The sequence below is a fragment of the Aulostomus chinensis genome, chromosome 21 (genome assembly GCF_037954235.1).
Source record: "Aulostomus chinensis isolate RoL2024-O1b breed Wild chromosome 21, RoL_Achi_v1.0, whole genome shotgun sequence".
Taxonomy (NCBI): Eukaryota; Metazoa; Chordata; class Actinopteri; order Syngnathiformes; family Aulostomidae; genus Aulostomus; species Aulostomus chinensis.
Window position 1 is genome coordinate 4,112,560 of NC_141340.1, and position 20,663 is coordinate 4,133,222.

At 44.8% G+C, this 20,663-nt stretch overlaps 1 protein-coding gene across 7 annotated transcripts in view; it reads right to left on the reverse strand.

Moving 5' to 3' along the window:
• Window positions 1-651: 651 nt before the first annotated feature.
• The window catches only part of sh3kbp1 (SH3-domain kinase binding protein 1), a 42,440-nt gene continuing 22,428 nt past the window's right edge, over window positions 652-20,663 (reverse strand). For 2 of the 7 annotated variants that reach the window (XM_086192256.1, XM_086192257.1), the window contains exons 6-22: window positions 16,704-16,818; window positions 15,722-15,828; window positions 14,089-14,233; window positions 13,929-14,008; window positions 12,808-12,897; window positions 7,342-7,405; window positions 7,171-7,265; window positions 6,996-7,091; window positions 6,873-6,924; window positions 6,712-6,783; window positions 5,627-5,771; window positions 5,462-5,532; window positions 5,210-5,316; window positions 4,722-4,859; window positions 4,203-4,417; window positions 4,052-4,115; window positions 676-3,473 (exon numbers count right to left, since the gene is read on the reverse strand). In XM_086192256.1, coding sequence (XP_086048382.1) covers window positions 3,435-3,473; window positions 4,052-4,115; window positions 4,203-4,417; window positions 4,722-4,859; window positions 5,210-5,316; window positions 5,462-5,532; window positions 5,627-5,771; window positions 6,712-6,783; window positions 6,873-6,924; window positions 6,996-7,091; window positions 7,171-7,265; window positions 7,342-7,405; window positions 12,808-12,897; window positions 13,929-14,008; window positions 14,089-14,233; window positions 15,722-15,828; window positions 16,704-16,818 — 1,695 coding nt within the window. In that variant the 3' untranslated portion in view covers window positions 676-3,434. Of the gene's footprint in view, window positions 3,474-4,051; window positions 4,116-4,202; window positions 4,418-4,721; window positions 4,860-5,209; window positions 5,317-5,461; window positions 5,533-5,626; window positions 5,772-6,711; window positions 6,784-6,872; window positions 6,925-6,995; window positions 7,092-7,170; window positions 7,266-7,341; window positions 7,406-12,807; window positions 12,898-13,928; window positions 14,009-14,088; window positions 14,234-15,721; window positions 15,829-16,703; window positions 16,819-20,663 lie in introns of all 7 variants that reach the window. The other 5 variants (XM_086192255.1, XM_086192254.1, XM_086192253.1 and 2 more) reach the window with 4 other exon arrangements.

Sequence of the window (20,663 nt, forward strand, 5' to 3'; positions counted from 1 at the left end):
AGGGGGGGGGGGGGGGGGCGCTGTTGAGTCTCACTGATTGCACTTCCAGACCACCAATAATATCGTAGAGATCTTCCTCTCCTCCATTTCACTTCCGAGTAGCAATGCCAATTTTGCTTTAGCAGAAACAACAATGCCCCCTGCTGCCAAGAGTCCGTATTACAGGACGCTAATCATTCGCTTAGCCCATAATTAAGCTAGCATGAATGAACTTTTGGTTTACTCACTTCAACCAGAATGTGATTTTTGTTAAAGACCTGAAATAATGTTTGTAGTTCACATGAACTTACGTGTTTTTCGCGTAAAATATGCGTCTTAAAATCAACGGTTTTTATGTTTCTCAAAAATGCTGTATACTAACAAGTGGCTAAACAGAACGACAACAGAGGTTCATCACACTGAACATAGAGAAGCGCAAAACATAACTGGGGTGTCGCCAAAGTCATGCGTCCATGGTGTGACTACTGACAGCATATCGTTAGCTTTATACAATTAGCTTTGTACCGTTAGCTTTGTACTGCTAACTATCACTTTGTACTGCTAACCATCGCACTGATGCTTCAAAAATCTCAGAGTGGTGTTCATTTGTGAAGATTGACTTGCTGAACAAAGCCTGCAAACACTTGGTGCATCAAATGATCATGTCAGTCCACAAGTCCAATCCCCAAGCCCCGTTCAATGACTGGTTTGTGTTCTCCATAATCAGGAACATACTACAGATGGCTTGTGGTGAATGAAATAAGCAAAAGTATGTTTGAAAAAGTTGTCGTGAGTTTTTGGTCATGTTTAGGGACTTTCTCCAGGTTCAAGTTATGTAAAATGTTGTGGTTTCAATATCCGTTGCGACAGAATCAGGAGTTTCACTTCTTATTTTGCTCTCGAAGACCGTGGAGACTTGAATCTTGTCCAAAAAAAAAAAAGAAGAGAAAAAAGGGGAATCAAAACTTAAGCAACTGGTTTACGTCCCCAAAATATGAGAAACACCCAGAAAACAGTCACGTACGTCGTGCCAGCTGAAAATCAAGGTGGGGTTGTTGTTCTTAACAAAATATTCAAACACATACAGTACATAATAGCATCTTTATTACACTGAAATATAAAAGAATATATATTTATCACTATCCTGGAGAGAAAGGACCAAGTCAAGAAAACGTTTTGTAGCCTCGGTTGTAGCAGTATTCTCATTGTCATATGAAAGAAAGAAAAAGAAAAAAAAAAGACTTGGAGTCAAAAACAGGAAGGCCACAGTGATGGGTTGCCATAGATTCTGTGCACATACTGTAGAAGGAAGGGAAGCAAACAGCCGAATGCTACCAGACACACACACACACACACACACACACACACACACACACACACACTCTTTCACCGGTGAGGACCTCTCCCTGCCTACATTCCTTTAACCTGCTCGCTAACAGCACCAGAAACATCGAGTACACGTGGACTCGGTGGGAGTTTTGAGGGTGTCATGCAACCAGCGAAGCTCCTTCATGGATTCTCCAGGGTGAGGTGGTGCAAAAAAGTGCATAAAAGAAGGCAATATTGTTAATAATAAATGAAATGAATTTGAAATTTGCATTCAAATATCACCAGGAGGAAATACATGAAAAGATCAAGATGTTTATATATGTACGGAGCCCCAGAGTTGCCATAGAGAAAGAGAAAAAAACCAAACATCTTAGTGCCTCCAGTTACGTTATTCCCACATTAATTTGTTCTCTTGAAAAATTGTAACCATGGTTTGTTCAATTTGTGCACACAAGATACAATTTGCGGCAACAAGATATAATTTTTCCCTAAATTTGATTAATTCATGCCCATAAATTATAATTTGTTAAAAAAAGTGTTTTTGATTAATTCACAGTAAGAACACATAACTTGTTATCACGATTAGATCAATTTGTGGCCACGAGATATAAATAGCTCCTGCACGATATTTTGTGGCCACTAATTAATCATAGCATGGGAACTAGTTATCTTGCGGCTAAAATTAATCAAACTGTGGGAGAAACATAATCCTGTGGCCACAAATTACTTAAATTATAAGAACAAGTTACCCTCCACACCCTGGAATTGATCAGATTGTGGGAGTGAGTTGTATCTCGTGGCCATAAAATTTCTTCTCGGCCATGAAGTAAGTTGCTCCCACGAATTAATCAAAGCGGACAAATTATATTTTGTGGCAAGTAATTAAACAAAGCGTGGGAACGTGTTGGATCTCAATTGTGGGAACAATTCTTATCATGTGGACACGAAATATGTTTTCTGTCTCTTTGGCCACTCTTGGCTTCCGTATGTAGGGACAATAAATAAAAAGCCACTAGCTTTAGCACCATGACTGGACATGGAAGGAACAGCTAACCTGAAATCATTCAAAGGCAATAAAATCCAACCGAACCGGGAACCGGTTTGTCATCAAATGTGTTAATTGTGAGTTTTAGATGTTTTGGCAGGTGGACTGTGTTGCCTCCAGACTGAGCTGGACCGTCCGTATCAACCGTTATCCGGTCTGCATGCTGAGCTGAGGTGATTTTTAATTTCTGTTATTTTTAACAGATGAGTTTGGTATCAGAGTTCTCAAATAACTCCCCTCAAGTGTAGTTTTCAAAAGTGCATTCCTTTCAATAGAAGAACCGAGAGAGAGAGACAGAGAGAGAGAGAAAGACAGAGGGAATCCTGATGTTCTGCAGATGAAAAATGTAAGATACTAATAAAATAAGGGTGATGACGACCTGCGCGCCAGTGCTGTTGTACGGCCGATGCTTCTAAATCACCCGCCTGCAGTGTACCGAAGAAACATTGAGCACATGCTAGGCTATTACCCTGATGTTTACGATGTGCTTTAAAGCTCTAATCACTCAAACCCTGAACCCAGATTAGCCAAAACAGCCTCATTTTACCAAAAAAAAAAAAAAGGTGCCTCTTCTTCAAATCAAACTGGTCCTCACATGAATGGAAAGTCACACACATACGAGCACACACATATCAGAGGCGAAGGCCGCAGAGTGGACACGGAACAGCACGGAGTTTGTCCAGTCCCGAGTTTCCTTCGCACTCAGAAGCAAAAAAAAAAAAAAAAAAAAAAAAAAAGTACCAGTGAGGTCTCCACGACAGCCGCCACAGCTCTGTCTCCTCGTGCCGTTGCCGTGGCAACACGCCGCGACAGTACCAGCAAGCTCCTACGACATAGCGGTAAACGTAACAGAGAAGCCTCTTTGACAGAAAAATAATATAGTGAAGTAAACAGAGGATAAGGCGATGTCGGGGGGGGGGGGGGGGGGACATGGTGGCTGATTCCATGGTGCTGCTGATGTTGATCGTGATGATCATTTGGCACAAACGTCGATTTGGCTGAAGTGAACAGGCCGACGGTGAAAATGTGTTCCAACGCCGGGCCCCAACGGTGTTGTTAGATGGTGAGGACGCGTTCACTTTCATTTAGACAGGACCTTCTTTATGTGCTCTACTTCCATCTGTAAATACACACAACAAAAACAAACGTTTGTTCCATTTGACACAGTTAGCTTAAGCTACAGTTAGCTAAAGCTACAGCTAGCTTGCGTTCTTCAACTCTTTTGGAACAAAAGTCTTAGAATCCCAAATACCAACAATATATTTATATTTAACGACGGAAAGCAGCAAATTCTCTCCTCTAGGACGCTGGAACCAGCAAATGTATTGCTCTTTATGCTTTACTCATTACTTTAAAGAAAAAAAAATTGTTTGTTAGAACTTCCAAATGGCTGACCGGTTGTGTTTGCCAGCGAGTAAAATGTTCTCTCAGGATGTCGTGGACCTTTAAAACCTGTCTGCTTCCTGTCTGCACTTGGATGTGACGTCAGTGTTGGTCAGTGCCTGTTAATCTACGTGACGGCTCTCTGAGCAGTTGGGTCGACGTAAACAAAGGTGGCGGACACAACTCTGGAGTAAAGTTGATTTTTATAGAACTGTGTTTGTGTTAGCAATTTTAGCTAATTTAGCTCAACTGCAGGTACATTATTTGAGAAGTCAGAGTGATTAGGATGCCGTGTGTGCATCTGTGTGTCCTCACCTGTAAACCGATACGGATCTTCTTCTCTTCATCCAGCGCGCTGGCCAACTGCTTCATCTCCTGCCTGAAACACACACGTCAGTGTTATGACTGACAGTCATGCATGACGACACACGTATGTAGTGTACATGCATGTGTGTGTGTGGGGAACCTGTGCTGGCTCTTCAGCAGCTCTATGGAAGCCCTCAGGTCTCGCAGCTGGTTCCTGAGTTCCTCCAGTGTGGGCGGAGTCAGAGGTGAATGCCGGAGTTCAGGGGAGGGGCTTAGACCCGAGGTGGAAGATGGGGAGGTGGGGCGATGGCTGGAGCTGTTTGGCGCGGTGAGGACTGAGGGCTTGATGGGCAGCGGTGCTTTACTCTCGGATCCCTGAGGAGACAAAATAAATAAGTCAATGTTTAGACCATGAAGTATGACTGACAGCTAAGCTGTAGACTTATATTTCCTGTTATCAGTTCATGCAGCCTCCCTGAACCTCAGCATCACTACAGTTAAGTTGTTATTGTCAGAACTGACGATCTCCGTCTGCATTTAGCAGAAACCAGAGTTTCGGTTGGCCAGGACCAACAGAAAAGCTACTGGGCGCGGCAACACTGCAGAGATACTTCATGAAAAGCTGTAGTGTGGCGCCCTCTGCTGGAAACAGCAAGTGAGGCACAGAGGTGCAGCTTACAGGAACAGCAGGGACTCCTTTCCTCACAGTAACGTCGAGTGGTCTGGATGGCGCAAGCTCCTGCTCCTCCTTCCCTCGCTCCTTCTCCTTCCTGTCCTGCACTGCAGGAGACTCCAGATCAATACTGGACAGTGACAGCTGCAAAGAAATGAAAGAAGATCCCATCGAACAAAAAACTACAACCAGATGAAAAAGACTTTTATATGTTTTTCTAAGCATTGAGCATGTAGTGACTCCTCCAGACAGGAAATACCTGGAGGTCTTAAGATATAAGTTAAGATCAATTTAATTAATTTGTGGCCGGGAGATGTAACTTGTCCTCACAATATGATTTAATAAATAAAGTTGCCACAGATTAATTAAGATGTTGAAGGTTGAATCTTGAGGCCACAAATGAGCTAAATTGTGGGAACAGCTCTCACTACGGCCACTCGAGGGCGCTGTGTCTCGAGTCCACTGTCCATTTTGTCTCTGCCTCTCAGACTCACAGGTGTAATGATCTGTGAGCGCGGCCGTCGATCTGTGACTCTCGGCCGCGACACCGTAGGATGACTCAGTTTCTCAGTGGACGAGACCACAGCATCCAAGTCCATATCTGCACAAACACACAGCAAAAACCAGGTGAGTCCCAGCAGGTGAAGGGTCACACCAGCGGGAAGTCAAAGAGAGAGAGAGAGAGAGAGCTGGGACCGTTGCTGAGGCACCTGCTCTCATTGGTTGACGCCGCTACTGAGACTCACCAGTGTCATGTGACCTGTCAGGGGCAGAATCGGGTGTCGAAGCCCCGCCCTCAGACTTGGGGCTTTCACACCTGAGCAGGTAGACCATACAACAACATTAGCCTCTATTAGCTCAGGGATACAGCTACTTTCTGACAGTGTGTGTGAATGTTGGTGTGTACTGACGCTAGGGTGGGCGGTCTCTCAGGGCGCCGTGGGGGTTGGGTGGAAGAGGAGGAAGAGGAGGAGCTTGTCTTTGGGGGAAGGGGTTTCTTGGGGAATACAGATGGGAGGGAGGGCTTAGGGATGTCTCCCACCTTCACCTCATCACCTACACACACAAATCACACACAATGGAGGTCAACAGGGGGAACATCTTCATGTGCATCTTCACACTCACACTCTCTCACACACACACACACACACTCTCACACACACACACACACACACACACACACACGTGGGAGTTAGCCAGGAGGAAGACGTTGATGAAGGCAGGAGCTGAGACGGCAGGTGTCACCCGACCCAGGTGGACTAAAGCGCGCTGAAGCAGGGTGTTCAAAAAAAAAAGAAAAGAAGAAAGACAGAAAAATGTGGCGTGAGCGAGACGCTGCAGGGACATGAAGAAGAAGCATCAGAAGGAAGGTCGGAGGGCTCCGTTAGCATGTTGGTGATAGCATCCCAGTGTCATTATGGGATGTCACATTTTATTTTGAAAATATTATATGTGACGTTGAGATGACGGGGATGAATTTGACCTTCGTTCATTATAACTTTTACACTATTTTTGTCCATGTTTTGTTCACAAAACGTATTTAGATTTTGGCCAACTTTATATAAATTTTAATTTTTTAATTGTGGGAACACGTTATCTTTTGTGGCCACACGATACACGTTTCCCTCCCTCTCTGACCTCTCCGGGGTTGCCTGCTTTCCCTTTGCTCTGATGTCATCGGCTGTGTTCTTAGAGTTCTTCGCGTTCAGCAAAGAACATCATAAAAATGCAGGGCGTGGAAGCGCCGGTCTCCAGATCAAAACCACTGCGGCGCCCACAAGCGACCTGACACATCCTCTTCAATCAAAGCTTTGTTCTTTCACTTCACAAAAACACACCAACTTGTTCAAAGCGATGTTTTTTCCTGTTTGCCGGGTTAACGAAGCAATGAAAGAAATACTGATTGCGTTAGTGAAGGAGTTGTGTCAGAGACAGCGCAGGAGCTGAGAGGGGTCGAGGCAGGCGGATCAGGACCAGGCGGCGGTCTGGACTGTACCTCGATCCTGGTCTCTCTGTGGTAGATACTCAGGCCGCTCTGGAGGAACCTTCTTGACGTCAGACTTTTTCTCTACAGGTCAGAGTTTACAGGTTTATCGGCCTCTCCATTGGAGAAGAGGAGGAGAGGAAGAAGAGGAGAGGGGAGGAGGACGAGGTTACCTGATGTGTGTTTTGCTGAGGGAGCGCTGGGTGGAGGCGGTTTCTTTGGTCTCTGAAAAACAAACATAAACCTTACAAACACGCTCTTAAGTTCCTGGATGTTTGTCCTTCGGCTAATTTTACCTCTTTCTCAACTTCTAGCAGCTTGACAAAGTTATCCGGAAAGACGCCCTGCCTGCCTCCGATCTCCCCCATCCACCAGCCTGCATCAGCACAGTCCTGCAGGATGCAACACAGCGGCGGGGTTAAAAACTGAACCAGCCACACGAAGCGTGCACCTGATCGCCCGCACGGTCACCTTGGTGATGATATTGATGATTTCCCCCTCTTTGATTGACAGCTCATCCTCATTTTGCGCCTCATACGGAAAGAGGACTTTGCACTGCTCCCGCCCTGAGAGTCAAAACGACGACAAGGTCAAGGTTTGGACCTTCAGTCAGGTTCATGACTCTGAAGTGCAGGACCTCACCTTTGCCTTTGCCGTCCGGGTCGGTCTTCATGGTTTCAGGACTCGCTGGTTTGCCCTCAGCAGCCTGAGACACACAAAAAGAAGTGAAACCTTACTGTTCATTTAAAAACACCGTCAGTCAATCATGCGGCAATAAGTAGAAATACTCTGATAATTCAGTTAAAGAGGTACTTCGCTCATGCAAGTACCCACAAATAGATGACTTGAACTAAGACAGATTTTTTTTCTCTCTTTTGTCACTCCTTTGTGATTCCAGAATGCAGAGAGAGTCATATACATTTAGCTTAAAGCTAATAAAGACAGCTCCTTTGGCAAGAGCTACAGCAACAAAAAGAAACAGCACAACACCCCCCCCCCCCCCCAAAAAAAAGACACGTCTGCTTGTAATCTCTCAAGTACAGCGTCTGGTAGGATCCACATCTTCTTTATCCAGACATATGCTCAGTAATCCACACACATTCTGATCTGAGCCAAGAACAAACTAACACTTACAGTCTGGTGCTAGCTCTTGTTAGCACAGAGCACAACCAGGCAAGCCATTCAACTGAACCACCCTGCCCCTGCTTGCTCACAGCCGTGCCTCTCTGTGGCCTCCATATGTCTATTTGTGAGTACTTGAAAGGCAGCATACACTTTTGGAGGGATGTATCATTAAAATATTATTTTTTAACCTCTACTCTCTTATTTAGGGGTGGAGGTAGCATGGTAACGTTTTGAAAAATATACTCATTGTCGATCTTTCCCAGAGACAGGATAGGATAGATACCCCTCTCTCCTCTGTGCTGCAATAGAGTAGACCCACATAGGCAAGCTAACTGCTAGCTAGCTTAGCACAATGAATAGTAGTGGATGGGAAGTGTTAGCATATCTCATACTAGCGGAATTAAATCATCAAATAAATAATTTTCAGGCTAAATAAGGTAGTAGCAGTCCCTCTCCTCGTCGTCAAATAACATTTTGTTTTGATGGCTGAAATTTTGAGGTGCGGTGTCAAATCACTGCGCCCAGTCAGGAAAGTAGTTCTGGCTGTGTCTGATTCTAAAATTACAATGTCTCAATTAAAACTGCGCTAATCATTGATGTTACACGCGACCCTAGATATATCAATGCAGGCAAAGACTGTCTAGGAGACGAGAGTATTCTGCAATCAACAGAGGTATGCTAACATTTCCCATCCACTACCATTCATTGTGCTAAGCTAACTAGCAGTCAGGTGGTCTCTCTAATGCAGCACAGAGGGTCTCTGTTGTCTTGTCGGACTCTTGGGAGGAAACCTGCAAAATAACCAGAAAGTTGCTATTTAAAAAAAAAAAGAAAAAAAAAGGCTTTACGGGAACTTTCCTTCAACCCCCCACCACCTTATCCCATGTGGGAGGGATGAGCTGATACACAATACACTCCTAAATCTCACTGTCAATCATAATTTTAAGAGTCGTTTACAGTACATTACAAGCTAACTCTTGGTACTTAAATATGATTTCATGAGTTTGTCCAGCTCCCCCCCCCACACACAAACACACTCTGACATCTCCAACCTCCACAGTAAACTACACTTTAACAAAGACTGAAGATAGAAATAAATTCTGAAAGAGGAAGCAACAAGTCAACTGAAACGATCACTTTCTCCAGCTAATTAGAGAGGATCACATTTAGCACACAAAGCAGCCGTGCAGTGTGTGTGTGAGTGTGTGCTTCCATGTGTTTGTGAGAATGTGCAGCGCGGACGCTTAAAGAGGCTCCTTGTTTTTTGGCTGGAGTGGATCCCTCGACAGTGTTTGTGGAACCAGGGAGGTTCTTCCACAGGAAAACACACACTCATAGGGCCAGTCTGTCCCTAGCACACACATCTCTCTGTTCACCCCCCACCACCAACACCCCCGCTGCGACCACAGCCAGCTTCGGCCCTCTTTCTACTACACCCTTCCCATTCTCTACTTCCCCCCTTAATGAGACGCATGTGGTGCCTTGAGCAGCGAGACATCACATGACATGATTTTGGATTGACTTGAGATCGCGACAAGCCCAAATCAGAACAACAACTTGTAAAAGAAGTTTCTGGCAGTGAAATATTTAGCTCTTTTCTTTTTTTGTTGCCATTCTTTTGGAAATGTTTGATAAATCTTCAGGGCCAAAAACAGAGAGTGATGTCATTTTGACCCCGGTTTTCCCACATAAAACGTCTGTCGGGGACAAGTCAGGACTCCGGCGAGGCTCGTCCAGCGTCTCACGCAGCCACGTGTTTGCAACAAGTGCGTTTGCTTTGTCAGGTTTAACCGGACCTCCCTGGAAAAGATGCCATCTTTAAAGGCAGAATATGTTGATAAAAAAGCTTCTTGGAGTTCATTGGGCCAGAACAAAAAAGTTCGCCTCCAACTCCAACTGCACCATGTCAGCCCTCTCTCTCTCTCTCTCTCACACACACACACACACACACACACACTTCCTGAAAACAATAGAACAATTTCATGGTATTTGTTCGAGGCAAAGGTTTACCAAACACTATGAAACACAGTCTGTTTGCCACCCATTTCTGATTTGTATCCTCATTAGCTGGTCTTCCTCGGGTCCACACGAAACAAGAGAAGTAAGAGAGACGACAACACCCAGTACCAATAACAGGAGGATTTCCAGCGATCTAAGAGTCCTCGATGCCACCAGAGCGACTTCAGGTGTTCCTGTTAGTCTCTTGTGCACAGAAACTCCTCCACATTCCCCCGCTCGCATCACCATGTTCACCACTGTAGAGGGTCAAACATCGAAATCTCTGTTTGTGGGCAAATTGCCGACCTTCTACCCGTCTTCACCCCTGAAGAACAAAACCTTCCCTGAGAGCTGAAATTTTTCCAAATCACAATTAAAATCACCTCCTGACATCATCTGTTTCAAATCATATCAGATTAAAGCTTTGTTGTTGTTGTTTTTACCGCTGCACTAAATTGGAACTTTCCTTGGGGAGCTTTTTGGAATGCTTTGCAGGTCTGACTGACAAGAATAGCCGTATTTTTAGAAAGAAAACAAATTTGACCCGGAAAACAACTAAAAACAAGACAAAATAAAACATCGCACATGTAGAAATAACCACTTTCAGTTCCTCCTTTGACTCCAACGCTGCCTCTACTGTACATCCTGCTGCTGTGTGTCAGAGCTGCGTCACTGCAAATCAAATCTCCACCTGCAGAACAACAAAGCCTGACCAGCGGCAGGAAACCCGACCTCAGAGACCAAGTTCTCCCCTGTGGAACCTCCTCCATGGATTTTAGGCTGTTGAGCAAAATCTTAAAATAGCTTAAGCTCATATTAAAGAGATACTTCACCTAAAAAAAAAAGTCTATTTCCTTAATTTATCACTTCTCTCTGTTTATCTGGTGATATCCACAAACAGGCTGATTTGAGCTAAAAACATTCAAATATGACACTCCCGGTTTGGCGCTACTCTCGTTCACAGTAACTGAAAGTGTTATATTCTGTTGGATTTTTAGAAGAAGAATTTGTAAATGGATGTTTTTGGACAGTTGTGTAGTTGTTAGCCGTTAGTCCCCATTAGCTTTGAGCTAAATATACATGCATACATTTTTCTGTCTTCTGGAGTCACAAGGAAGAGATGTGGGAGGCAAAAAATATCTTGGAGAGCTCAGGACATCTATTTATGAGTACTTGAAGTCAAAGTACACTTCTGTATGACGACACATATTCCTTTCATATAACTTTTCACACCAAGTGTTGAAGATTAACCACTGAACGTCATCTTGACTGACTAGGTGATGATGTTGGATATTTGCACACAAACAAATCCCTCCAGCATTCATAACCAGCATTCACACTGGGACTTCACCCATGCACATACTGGTGACTTTCCAATCCAATTATTAAGTTGACGTGGCTTTGCATGAGTCAGCACACCCACCCCACCCCCACCCCCCTCGTCCCAGATGGAGAGGCTTTGCTGTCACCTCCTTCAGAGTCTCATTAGGGAGCAGAGAGATGAGTTGCACCATAAAGCAACACAAACGCCTCCTGCTCAGCGGGACAGGCTGCCAAACATCCTTCAAAACAAACACACAAGCCTCGCATGTCTGCAGCAGGACGGCCGTCCCAGGAACACCGTGGGTTAACATCAGAGACGGAGGATGAACTGTTCTTGAATGGAAATCTCTCCGGGACAAAGCCCAGATAAACCGCCACAGCAGAAAAACAGTTGATATTTTGAAGATTTGTGATAGATTTGGGGATTTCTGGATAGAAAATGTGCGGTCTGTCATTAAATGGTTAGTTCAGCATAATTAAAAAGAAGCTTCAAAGGCAGATAATTAAACTTAAAAGCGTCTCAAATCCCCGATGGCAGCCGTAATTTTGTGACCCGAGCCTTCATTTCACATTCACAAACTTTCATATTTACCTCCAAGACAAAGTATTCTTGGCTCGGTGAAAGAACAATTTCGATCCACGTCTTCTGTATTTTACAACCTAAATTAGAAAAAACGTTACACGTTTCCGTCGTGTGCGAAGCTGAACTGAACTTACGACAGCACCTGACTTCACTGGAAACAGCGAATGTGAGACACACGGCAACATTCAAATTATTTAATGAGACAAAAAAAAACTGGAGCAAGAAAAGAGGAAGAGGAGGAAGAAAACAAGATGTGATCCTACCGGCCTTTCCTCTGGTTCCAGTCACTCACACACACACACACACACACACACACACGCAGATGGACAGACGCGCGAGACTTTGCTACATCAGCGCAGGCAGCAGGAGTGTGAATATGTAAACGTCAGTGAAAAGCTATATAACCTCCCCTCTTCTCTCTCTCTGTCTCTCTGTCTCTCTCTCTCTCCTCTGTGGAGCTCTCACTTCTGCTTTGCTTGGCAAATCCCCACAGAATGTGTGCGTGTGTGTTTGTGTGGGAGAACATTACACCACTTCCTGTGCTGTTAAACAGAAAGAGAGGAAGAGGAGGAGCCAAGGCTGGGCTTCCTTCCTTCACAATACAATAATTACAGTAGGAAGGAATGTGTAAGGAAAGTGCAAGGAGTGTGTGTGAGTGAGTGAATGAGAGTGTGTGTGTTTTGTGTGTATGTGAGTGAGTGAGTGTGTGAGTGAGTGAATGAGAGTGTGTGTGTAGTTGTGTGTGTGTGTGTATGTGTGTGTGAGTGAGTGAGTGAGTGAGTGAGTGAGTGAGTGAGTGAGTGAGTGAGAGTGTGTGTGTGAGTGAGTGAGTGAGTGAATGAGAGTGAGTGTGTGTGTGTGAGTGAGTGAGTGAATGAGAGTGTGTGTGTGAGTGAGTGAGTGAGTGAGTGAGTGAGTGAATGAGAGTGTGTGTGTGAGTGAGTGAGTGTGTGTTATAAGGTTCAGGTTGGGTCTGACATTAAAAACTAAGCATTGGTCTCTCTGACACAGTTCGGGTTCGTACAAGAAAATGCAGCCCAAGTTAGGCTTTAGTGAGTGTGTGTGTGTGTGCGTGTCACCTTGTCCCCCTCGGAGTCTGCTTCCAGAGAGCGTGGTCGAAGCTTGATGGGCTTGTCTTTGAAGATGTCACCGAAGCCAAACCCTCGGACCTGCAGGTGGACGACAGAGAAGTGGTGAAATGTTGGGGCGGACACTCGGAGGACGTACACCTCCGCCGAGGCAGAATGACATCATCAGTTCCAGTTCTGGTTCATCCTATCAAATTTCTTTAAAATCAATCAGCAACTTTTTGACTCATCCTGCTGACAACGCCACTGGTCACATGATGAAATGATTATGAATTTAGCTGTGTGGTGCTGGACCCCGTATGGATCAGAGGGTTTACACACTCCGGTGCAGCTTGATGAAGTCCGCGACTGTCTTGGACTACTGTCCTTGTCCAGGTACACAAGAACCAGGGCGGTGCTACTGCTCCCTTACAGCTTGTTGACATCACATAGCAAACAAATTAGCCACTGTGGGACAGCAGACTTGCATGCAAAGACAATTAAAGAAAAACGGACGACTCCTTAAGCTGAGAAGGTGATGAAGTTTGTCTCGTCATGAGTCCAGAAAAGCCTGGTTTACGTCTGCGCGCTGCTCGACTTCCTGGTTAAATTCTGGATTTATTGGCTCCACAACTGCATCGCCGAGGTACAACACGTAAACACAACGAGTGGGATCATGGCGTTCCTGAGAGTATTATTCTCAGAGAAGCTTCCGTGACTAAAGTATCTTTCTATCTTCTCAGCTATCAGTGTGCTATCAAAGGCTCCCTCCTTCACAGAGTACTCTGCTACAAAAGTGCAGCTTTTTGCGAACATTGCGAAGGTTCCTGGATGATAACTGGCTTTGAATGCGTGACGTAGTGCTGGTACTGTAGGGGAGGCACCCTGAGACAGCCAGGAAACGCTGCAACATTTGTTTTTACATCGGATTTTTGTAGGAAAAGCAAGAAAATGACAACTTTATCCATCAGGAGGCAGCAAGGACACCTTCGCTACACTGTGAACCGCTAACAGGGTCCGTGTCTAATCAATCACACAGGGGATCATTTGACGAGATAACTGATTCTGATCAGCCTCCAGCCGCCCAGCCAAGTGTAATATTGCACTGAGCTGTGGTGTAAATGACTGATTACCTTCTTGGGCTGGATTTCTCCCGACCCCGTTTCTGAGCGACTGTCCCCTCCGTCACTTTCACTGCCTGGGCTATTCTTACCTTCACACACAAACACACACACTTAGCAGGAAACATTCTTTTTAGTCAGTCAATATATGATGGGAGCGGCTGAGACTCACTGGTTCGGCTGCTGCGAGGCTCCTCCTGCGAGGTGGGAGTGTCTCCAGGGGGCGTGTCTGAATCTAGCAGGATCTCTTTGGTGAAATTGGAAGGAAACATTCCACTTTTGCCGTTAAGAACGCCCTCCCACCAGCCCTCCTCCACCTGAGCACAGCGGTAACACGTCAACAGATCAGAGGTTTTAGGACATGAATAAAAGCAACACCTGGCCTGCGTACTGGCAGGTTTTCATCGTTCATTACTGAATAAGGCCACGAAGCGTCAGCAGTGGACCACTCATGCCGGGTCAGACTACAGGAATACAGCCAGACTTTGACGAGATTTCGTTGTGACCACAAAATATAAATATTTGGACCAGTGAACTGGCGTGTTTATCCCGTGTAGTGCGAATTATCCAATGAGCTGTCTCAGACATCCAGGGACAGGGAGCCTAGCACGCCGCTCTTTTAGGCCACTTCTCCTCTTGAGGGACAATTCTTACAACCTACAGGTGACGTGATGTGTGACCCGTAGGGTGACAGAATGCTCTCTGACGCACAGATGTCACCACTATGGTAAAAACAAAGAGGGACTCAGCTGTTGCCATTATCAAGTGGGACAAAGAAGTGGAGGACAAGTTAAACGAGCGGCAGCTACAGCAGCCTCCAGGGACAACAGAGTCCAAACAGGTAGACGTCGGCAGGAAACGGCAGAGCAACCCAAGGAGCAGCTGGTTAGCTACGCTAGGCCAGGCTAGCAGCAACGTGAGCACTAGACTAAGGTTGCATCATATTATACGGGTGACTAAGCAATCAATCATATCAATCAAAACCAAGATTAACAGAGATTAATAATGAATTGAAATTTTACTGAAATCACAGCACGGACTGTGCTCAACTCACATGGATCCTATCACATCATTCAGAATGATCCCAAGCCATCAAAGTCTTTCAGCCCTGACATTTAAATTACAAAAAAGTACTGGAACCTGACATTCAGACCCTCACTGACTCTTGTTCATCAGTTCTGGTGTGGTAAATATTTAACTTGTCAACTATTAGGACTGTGTAAAAAAAAAAAAAAAAAAAAAGTGTATAAAATAACCGTTCATTAACCGCTGTTGAGGTGAAAGTTGAAACTCTGTGAGATACTAATTTGATACGCCAGCAAAAATATGGTGTGGTCTGATCTCAGCACCAGCGGTGGTTCAGACGTGTTCTCTTCCTCACGACGACGCTGGATCCGCGGTGAGAAACATCACATCCTGTGTTTCCAGCTTTCAGCTGATCGTCATTCCAGCCAGCGCGGAGGAGAATTCGCATTAAAAATCTGCTGAGGAAGGTCATGTGATTCAACCAGAAGCGCCTCGTGATGTTTTCATTCTCACTCTATCCGTGAAACTCACGCTGATTAAGTCTGCGTCATGTGAATGAAACGGTTTCCTGTTTCCATGTTGGTGCCAACATCTGCATCAGCAGCTGAGGTGGCGACGTGACTTCAACATCACATCAAGTCCAATATGTCTTGAGTTTTGAAAAACACACACACAGTTTTACATGCAGTCCAATGGAAATATGAGTCTCAACCCTCGTTTCTTGAGAACTGGGAAGCGACTATTTCAGTCTCAAGCAGCTTTAAAAGTCTCGTCCTTACCTCGGCTATAATCTCAATGATGTCTCCTATTTTCAGTTCTAGCTCGTCTTCATGCTGAGGCACGTAGCTGAAGGCTGCTTTACACCGCCGCTTACGGATCTGCTCCCCTGCAATGCGCACAGAGTCATGTTTCCATCGTTTCAGAGGACATTAGATTCCCCAACCGGAGACTTCCTCTGTGGAGGATGGTGACTGACAAAGTTATAAATGAGTGAGCAAATGAATAAATGACTCAATGAATAAAGGCACAAACTAAAGAAACACTGAGAAAGAGCCTCTGTCAAATAGAGACGCAGGCTCATAAGAAAGTTACAAACTGTTTATTCATTTTTATACTTAATCATTTCCCAGTGGCTTCCCTTTTAACCTACATTTTCTGTTTTCTATTAATTTTTTTCCCCCTCCATAGATGAGTTCCTCAATGACCTGACTGTGTAAACACAACGAGGGAGTACCTGCTACACATACACACACACACACACACACACACACACACACACCTTATATGTGACATATTTAGCTCATTCACACATCCATAATCCGTGACTGAACAGTGAGTGAGCAGGTGCTCACCAACTTACTCATGACCCCATAACTGAAGACAGAAATGCTGACCTTTGACCTTTCAATTAGGGCTCCGTCTAAACAACCGGCTCTGACAAACGCTCCTCATTGGCCCCGCAGTTGCTGGTCTTTACTTGTTAGCCCTAATTACCCTCTGACTCACTCCACACACCAGCTGGGGCATTTGAGTTTAAGCCTGCTGTTCCTTTTGTGTCCACCAGATGTCACCCATCCTCATCTCAAACTGTCAGGTGTGTGTTTGTGTGTGTATAAACACAGCCAGTGTTCATACGTGTTTGGCAGTAGAATGGCCAGGAATGCTTGACCCAAATCCTTAATAGGATCTATATTAGAGCCTGAAGACGCAAAGCTGCAGAAAGATCCCTCCGCTGAATGAGTGGGCGAGTGAGTGAACTACCTTTCCTACCCGCTCGTATGCCGGGGTCAGACACAGGACTGGCCCTGCCGTTGGAAAGGTCAGATTTCATCGTGCTCGCCTGCCCTCCATCCCTCTTCGCCTCTTTCTTTATCTCCTGCAAAGAGACGCACAGGAGAAGATTAGACGATGCCGGGAGAGAGACCAGAGAGCAAAATGAACCTCTCTAGCTTCAGGGTGGCTCATACAGGAGGCTCTGGCAGGATGCTGATATCAGGGAGTCGGACAGCTCTGATCTTCATACAACACCTGGAATATGCATACATGTAGTACTACTTTTGCGCGTCATCATCCTTCAAATGTGGTTCTAAAATGTAATGGAGGCCAGATAATTTACATTTCAAAATCAACTTTATTGAACGTGAGCACTCCAGACAGACAGTCACGTTACTTCACATGTTGACATGACAAGAGGTTGACCGATGCTGGACAGCCTGCTAAAACATGACAATGACATCATGAACACGCAATAAAAAAAATGTTAACCATTAAAACGAAGCTCTACTGGAAACATAAAACACATGAGCTGTGGGATTTTCAAAATAAAGTTGCACCTAAGAATTGATTTTCCATCAGTGCCTTGTACCGTATGTCATTCAAACAATACATTGATCCACATTTATCTATCATTACAATCCAGGTAATATGCATGAAAGGTGATGTCATATCTGACAATGCTGGTATCTAACTTAGTAAAAAAAAAAGCTGAATAAATTTGTCATTTGACAAACACACTGAGGTTCAAATTTGTATCTGCACAAACTTGAATAAGCCTTTTGAGGATGATTAGCTGTGTAATGTTGTGATGACTAATGTCACTGAGATTGTGTAATTAACGTTCTCTTTCATCAGGCTTGTCCAACTGTATGTGTTCCTGAGGCCTCGCTGCAGGCGCTACGCTGGAGCAGCAGTGATGATGTCATGAAACCAGGTGACCCTGGCTGTTTACCTGCATGTCACAAAGTCGTACGAATACAAACATGTGAACGGGAACAACCCCCCCCAACCTCGCCCCCCTTGCCTGTCTGTGCTGCAGCGTTTCTGCCCTCATGACTTTCACTTGCAGAAGAATCACAAGACACCATGCGAAACTGATCAGGAAACTCGGAGGGAGACAAAAGCCAACATGGCGGCGGGCGGAGGAATCAACAAGCCGGCAGACGTGGGGACGCTCGTGTACTCAGACCCGCAAAAACTAGACGTGACGGTTCACATCTCTGTACCACATTCACCATGACACTGTTTCGTAAGCCCATGCCTGTGGCGAACGCAGCTCAGTGAAGCAGACAAGCCCGGCTATACTGACTCACAGCATCTCACACTCTGCTTGTGTTTGGTCTGGTGTGGCATGAAAGCCTTAATGAGCCGCCGAGCTCCAAAAATATCAACAAGATGAGATGTTTCCTGGACAACTAATGAAGCTCCTTTAAGGCTGAGCCATTTTAGGAGCTACAAGGATTGGACATGAGACATCATGTTGGAGTAGGTTTGATATCGGTGTAAAAATCCCCCCCGCTAATGCAGCGTAAACAGTAAATTTCACATTCAAGCGGAGGAGATTCACAATCCCCACAGATGAGCGGCAAGTCTGACAGGAGGATTGTCCTCCTCTAACTTCAGGGACAAAGCAGAAACCTCCTCTAGCGTGTCTGGCTCTGCAAGACGGAGGAGAAACTCAAGGTTTGTTGGCAAAAAATAACTCCATTTTTAATAAACTGAAACCGGGTTGTACATATAATAACCAGCCACCGTGTTTGTACCGATGGCGCGTGTTCATTTCCTTTATTTTGTCGAGGCTTCCCAGTTCAGGACCCTGGAGCCTGTTTCTTTTTCTCTATTGATTTGTGTTTGTTGTTGCTCTGCTCATGTTTGCACTGGGCGAACCAAAGGTAAACACAGAGCCGTATCCCAAACTAGCCGGAGAGTGAAAACCTTCGCAAAGACGAGCCAGACTCGACCTGGGGAAAGCAACGAGTCAGCAAGGTAGCGTACCAGACGTCTCTCATCAAACATGTCAAGTTGGGGAAGGATCATATGGAGTCTAGATATTGTAGTTCAGCTACAATCTATACAATCAATTATTTTTTAAAAACAGCCATCCCTGTTGCCACCAGGTGGCGCAATGACTAATCTACCCCCGAAGAAACAGATTCTTCATACTGCAGCCTTCCACTGAGCTTTGTGAGAACAGTCTGATGACTTCTGCATGTTTCTGCTACAAACATCATCAATGACATTATGACCTGAGGTGATCACGGAGACCCGTGCGTGTCGCCTTCTGGTGTCAACACAACTAAGCTTCACCATTCTCCCTCTTCTGTGTGTTCCACAGTCAACGTCCTCATCAACCACTGGAGCTTCCTTGAGCCACTTGTGTGCTCCAGCTAGACACAAAGACACATTAAAGCTTCAAAATACATGAATCTAGTATTTTCTGATTCATTTTCCAATGCTGAAGAAAATCTTAGCCTATCTTAACCTCGAGTGAAGTAGACGTTCGACAATGCTAACTGTTTTGCAGGTTCAGTGACTCATTCTTGCAGAGCTTGCATTCATTGTAATGAAACTGAACTGAAAGACCTCTTGAACAACCAACTCTGCAGGCAAGAAAATGAAACAGAGTTCAGGCTTTCAAACTCCCTCAGCCCACCTCTGCAGCTAGCAACCAGCAGCTAAGGACTAGCGGCTAGCAGCTCTCAAGTAGCAGCTTTGACTTGTTTACTGTAATTCATAGCTGCTGTCTTTGGTGAAAAGTGGAAGATTTCCTTTTCAAGTTGCGTCATTTGACTTTTGTTATCTGAGGTCAGGTGAGTCCAACAGTTTCCTGACATTTAGTAGTGTTTGCAAAGTAGGCAAACACAGAGTTAATACTGAACCAGGAAAAAGGACATTGATTGTGCAGAGTGGCTGAGTGTGACCCAGCATGCCTTCATGTTCTGCAGAAACACACACACACACACACACACACACACACACACACTTTCATTCAGAAACACACACACACACACACACGCACAGAATGGTGAAAAAAAAAACTTTAAACTTGGAAACTCCACTGCACAATCCAACCCTCGCAAAAACCCACAGCGGCCATTTGTTAGCCTACAGCTTCCCCTTCCTCAAGTGGAAGAGCAGAAACGGTGTTTATTGGCTGTTTGGATTTATATTTCATGAAAAGCATGGGAACATTATGAAAAAAACATAAAATACATCTGTTATTCATGAAGGCTGGCTGCTTTAAATGATTAAAATATTCAACTTTGGAACTGGAGGCTAATTGTTTAGCTTTGCAAAGGAAATGAAGGGAAAAGCTAACTGGGCTTGGAAGCCTTTGTTACTACTTGGACTAGAATTCCTCTCGTGGGGATATGGACGTAACCCAGACTTAAAGGAAACCCAGATGCAATGAGGAAGACAACTCGATTCATCACATCTGAACAGGAAACATCTGCACACGCGGTGTTGAGGGTTCGTCTGTTGATAACGTGGTTTACTACTATTTACCATTAAGCATGAAAGAAAAATGTAAACTTCAGTAGTTTTTTTTCTCTTTCCTACACCCCCACGTTGGAAAATTTATGTTAATGTGAATGAATTTAAGACTTTTAAAATCCTATACCAGCATTCCCTGGATGTAGTCTACCAGGAAATTCCCTAATGATGCATTTACTGTCAAATAAGAGCATGTGATTCTGACTAGCATTACCTCGCTTATCTAATTCACAGAAGTCACATGACAGCAAAGGCCTCACACTGCCAAGAATTCACATCGAGATCTTTCACACCATGGAGATGTTTGTACTTGTGCCCTGTGCCGGTGGAATAAAACCAGTCATTTGTCTACAATTATTGCTAATTTGACGAGGCATGTAAACGCCACATTCCAGTTGAATTTTTGGAATTAGGAGCACTCATCGTACCTGTAACCAATAAAACAAAAAC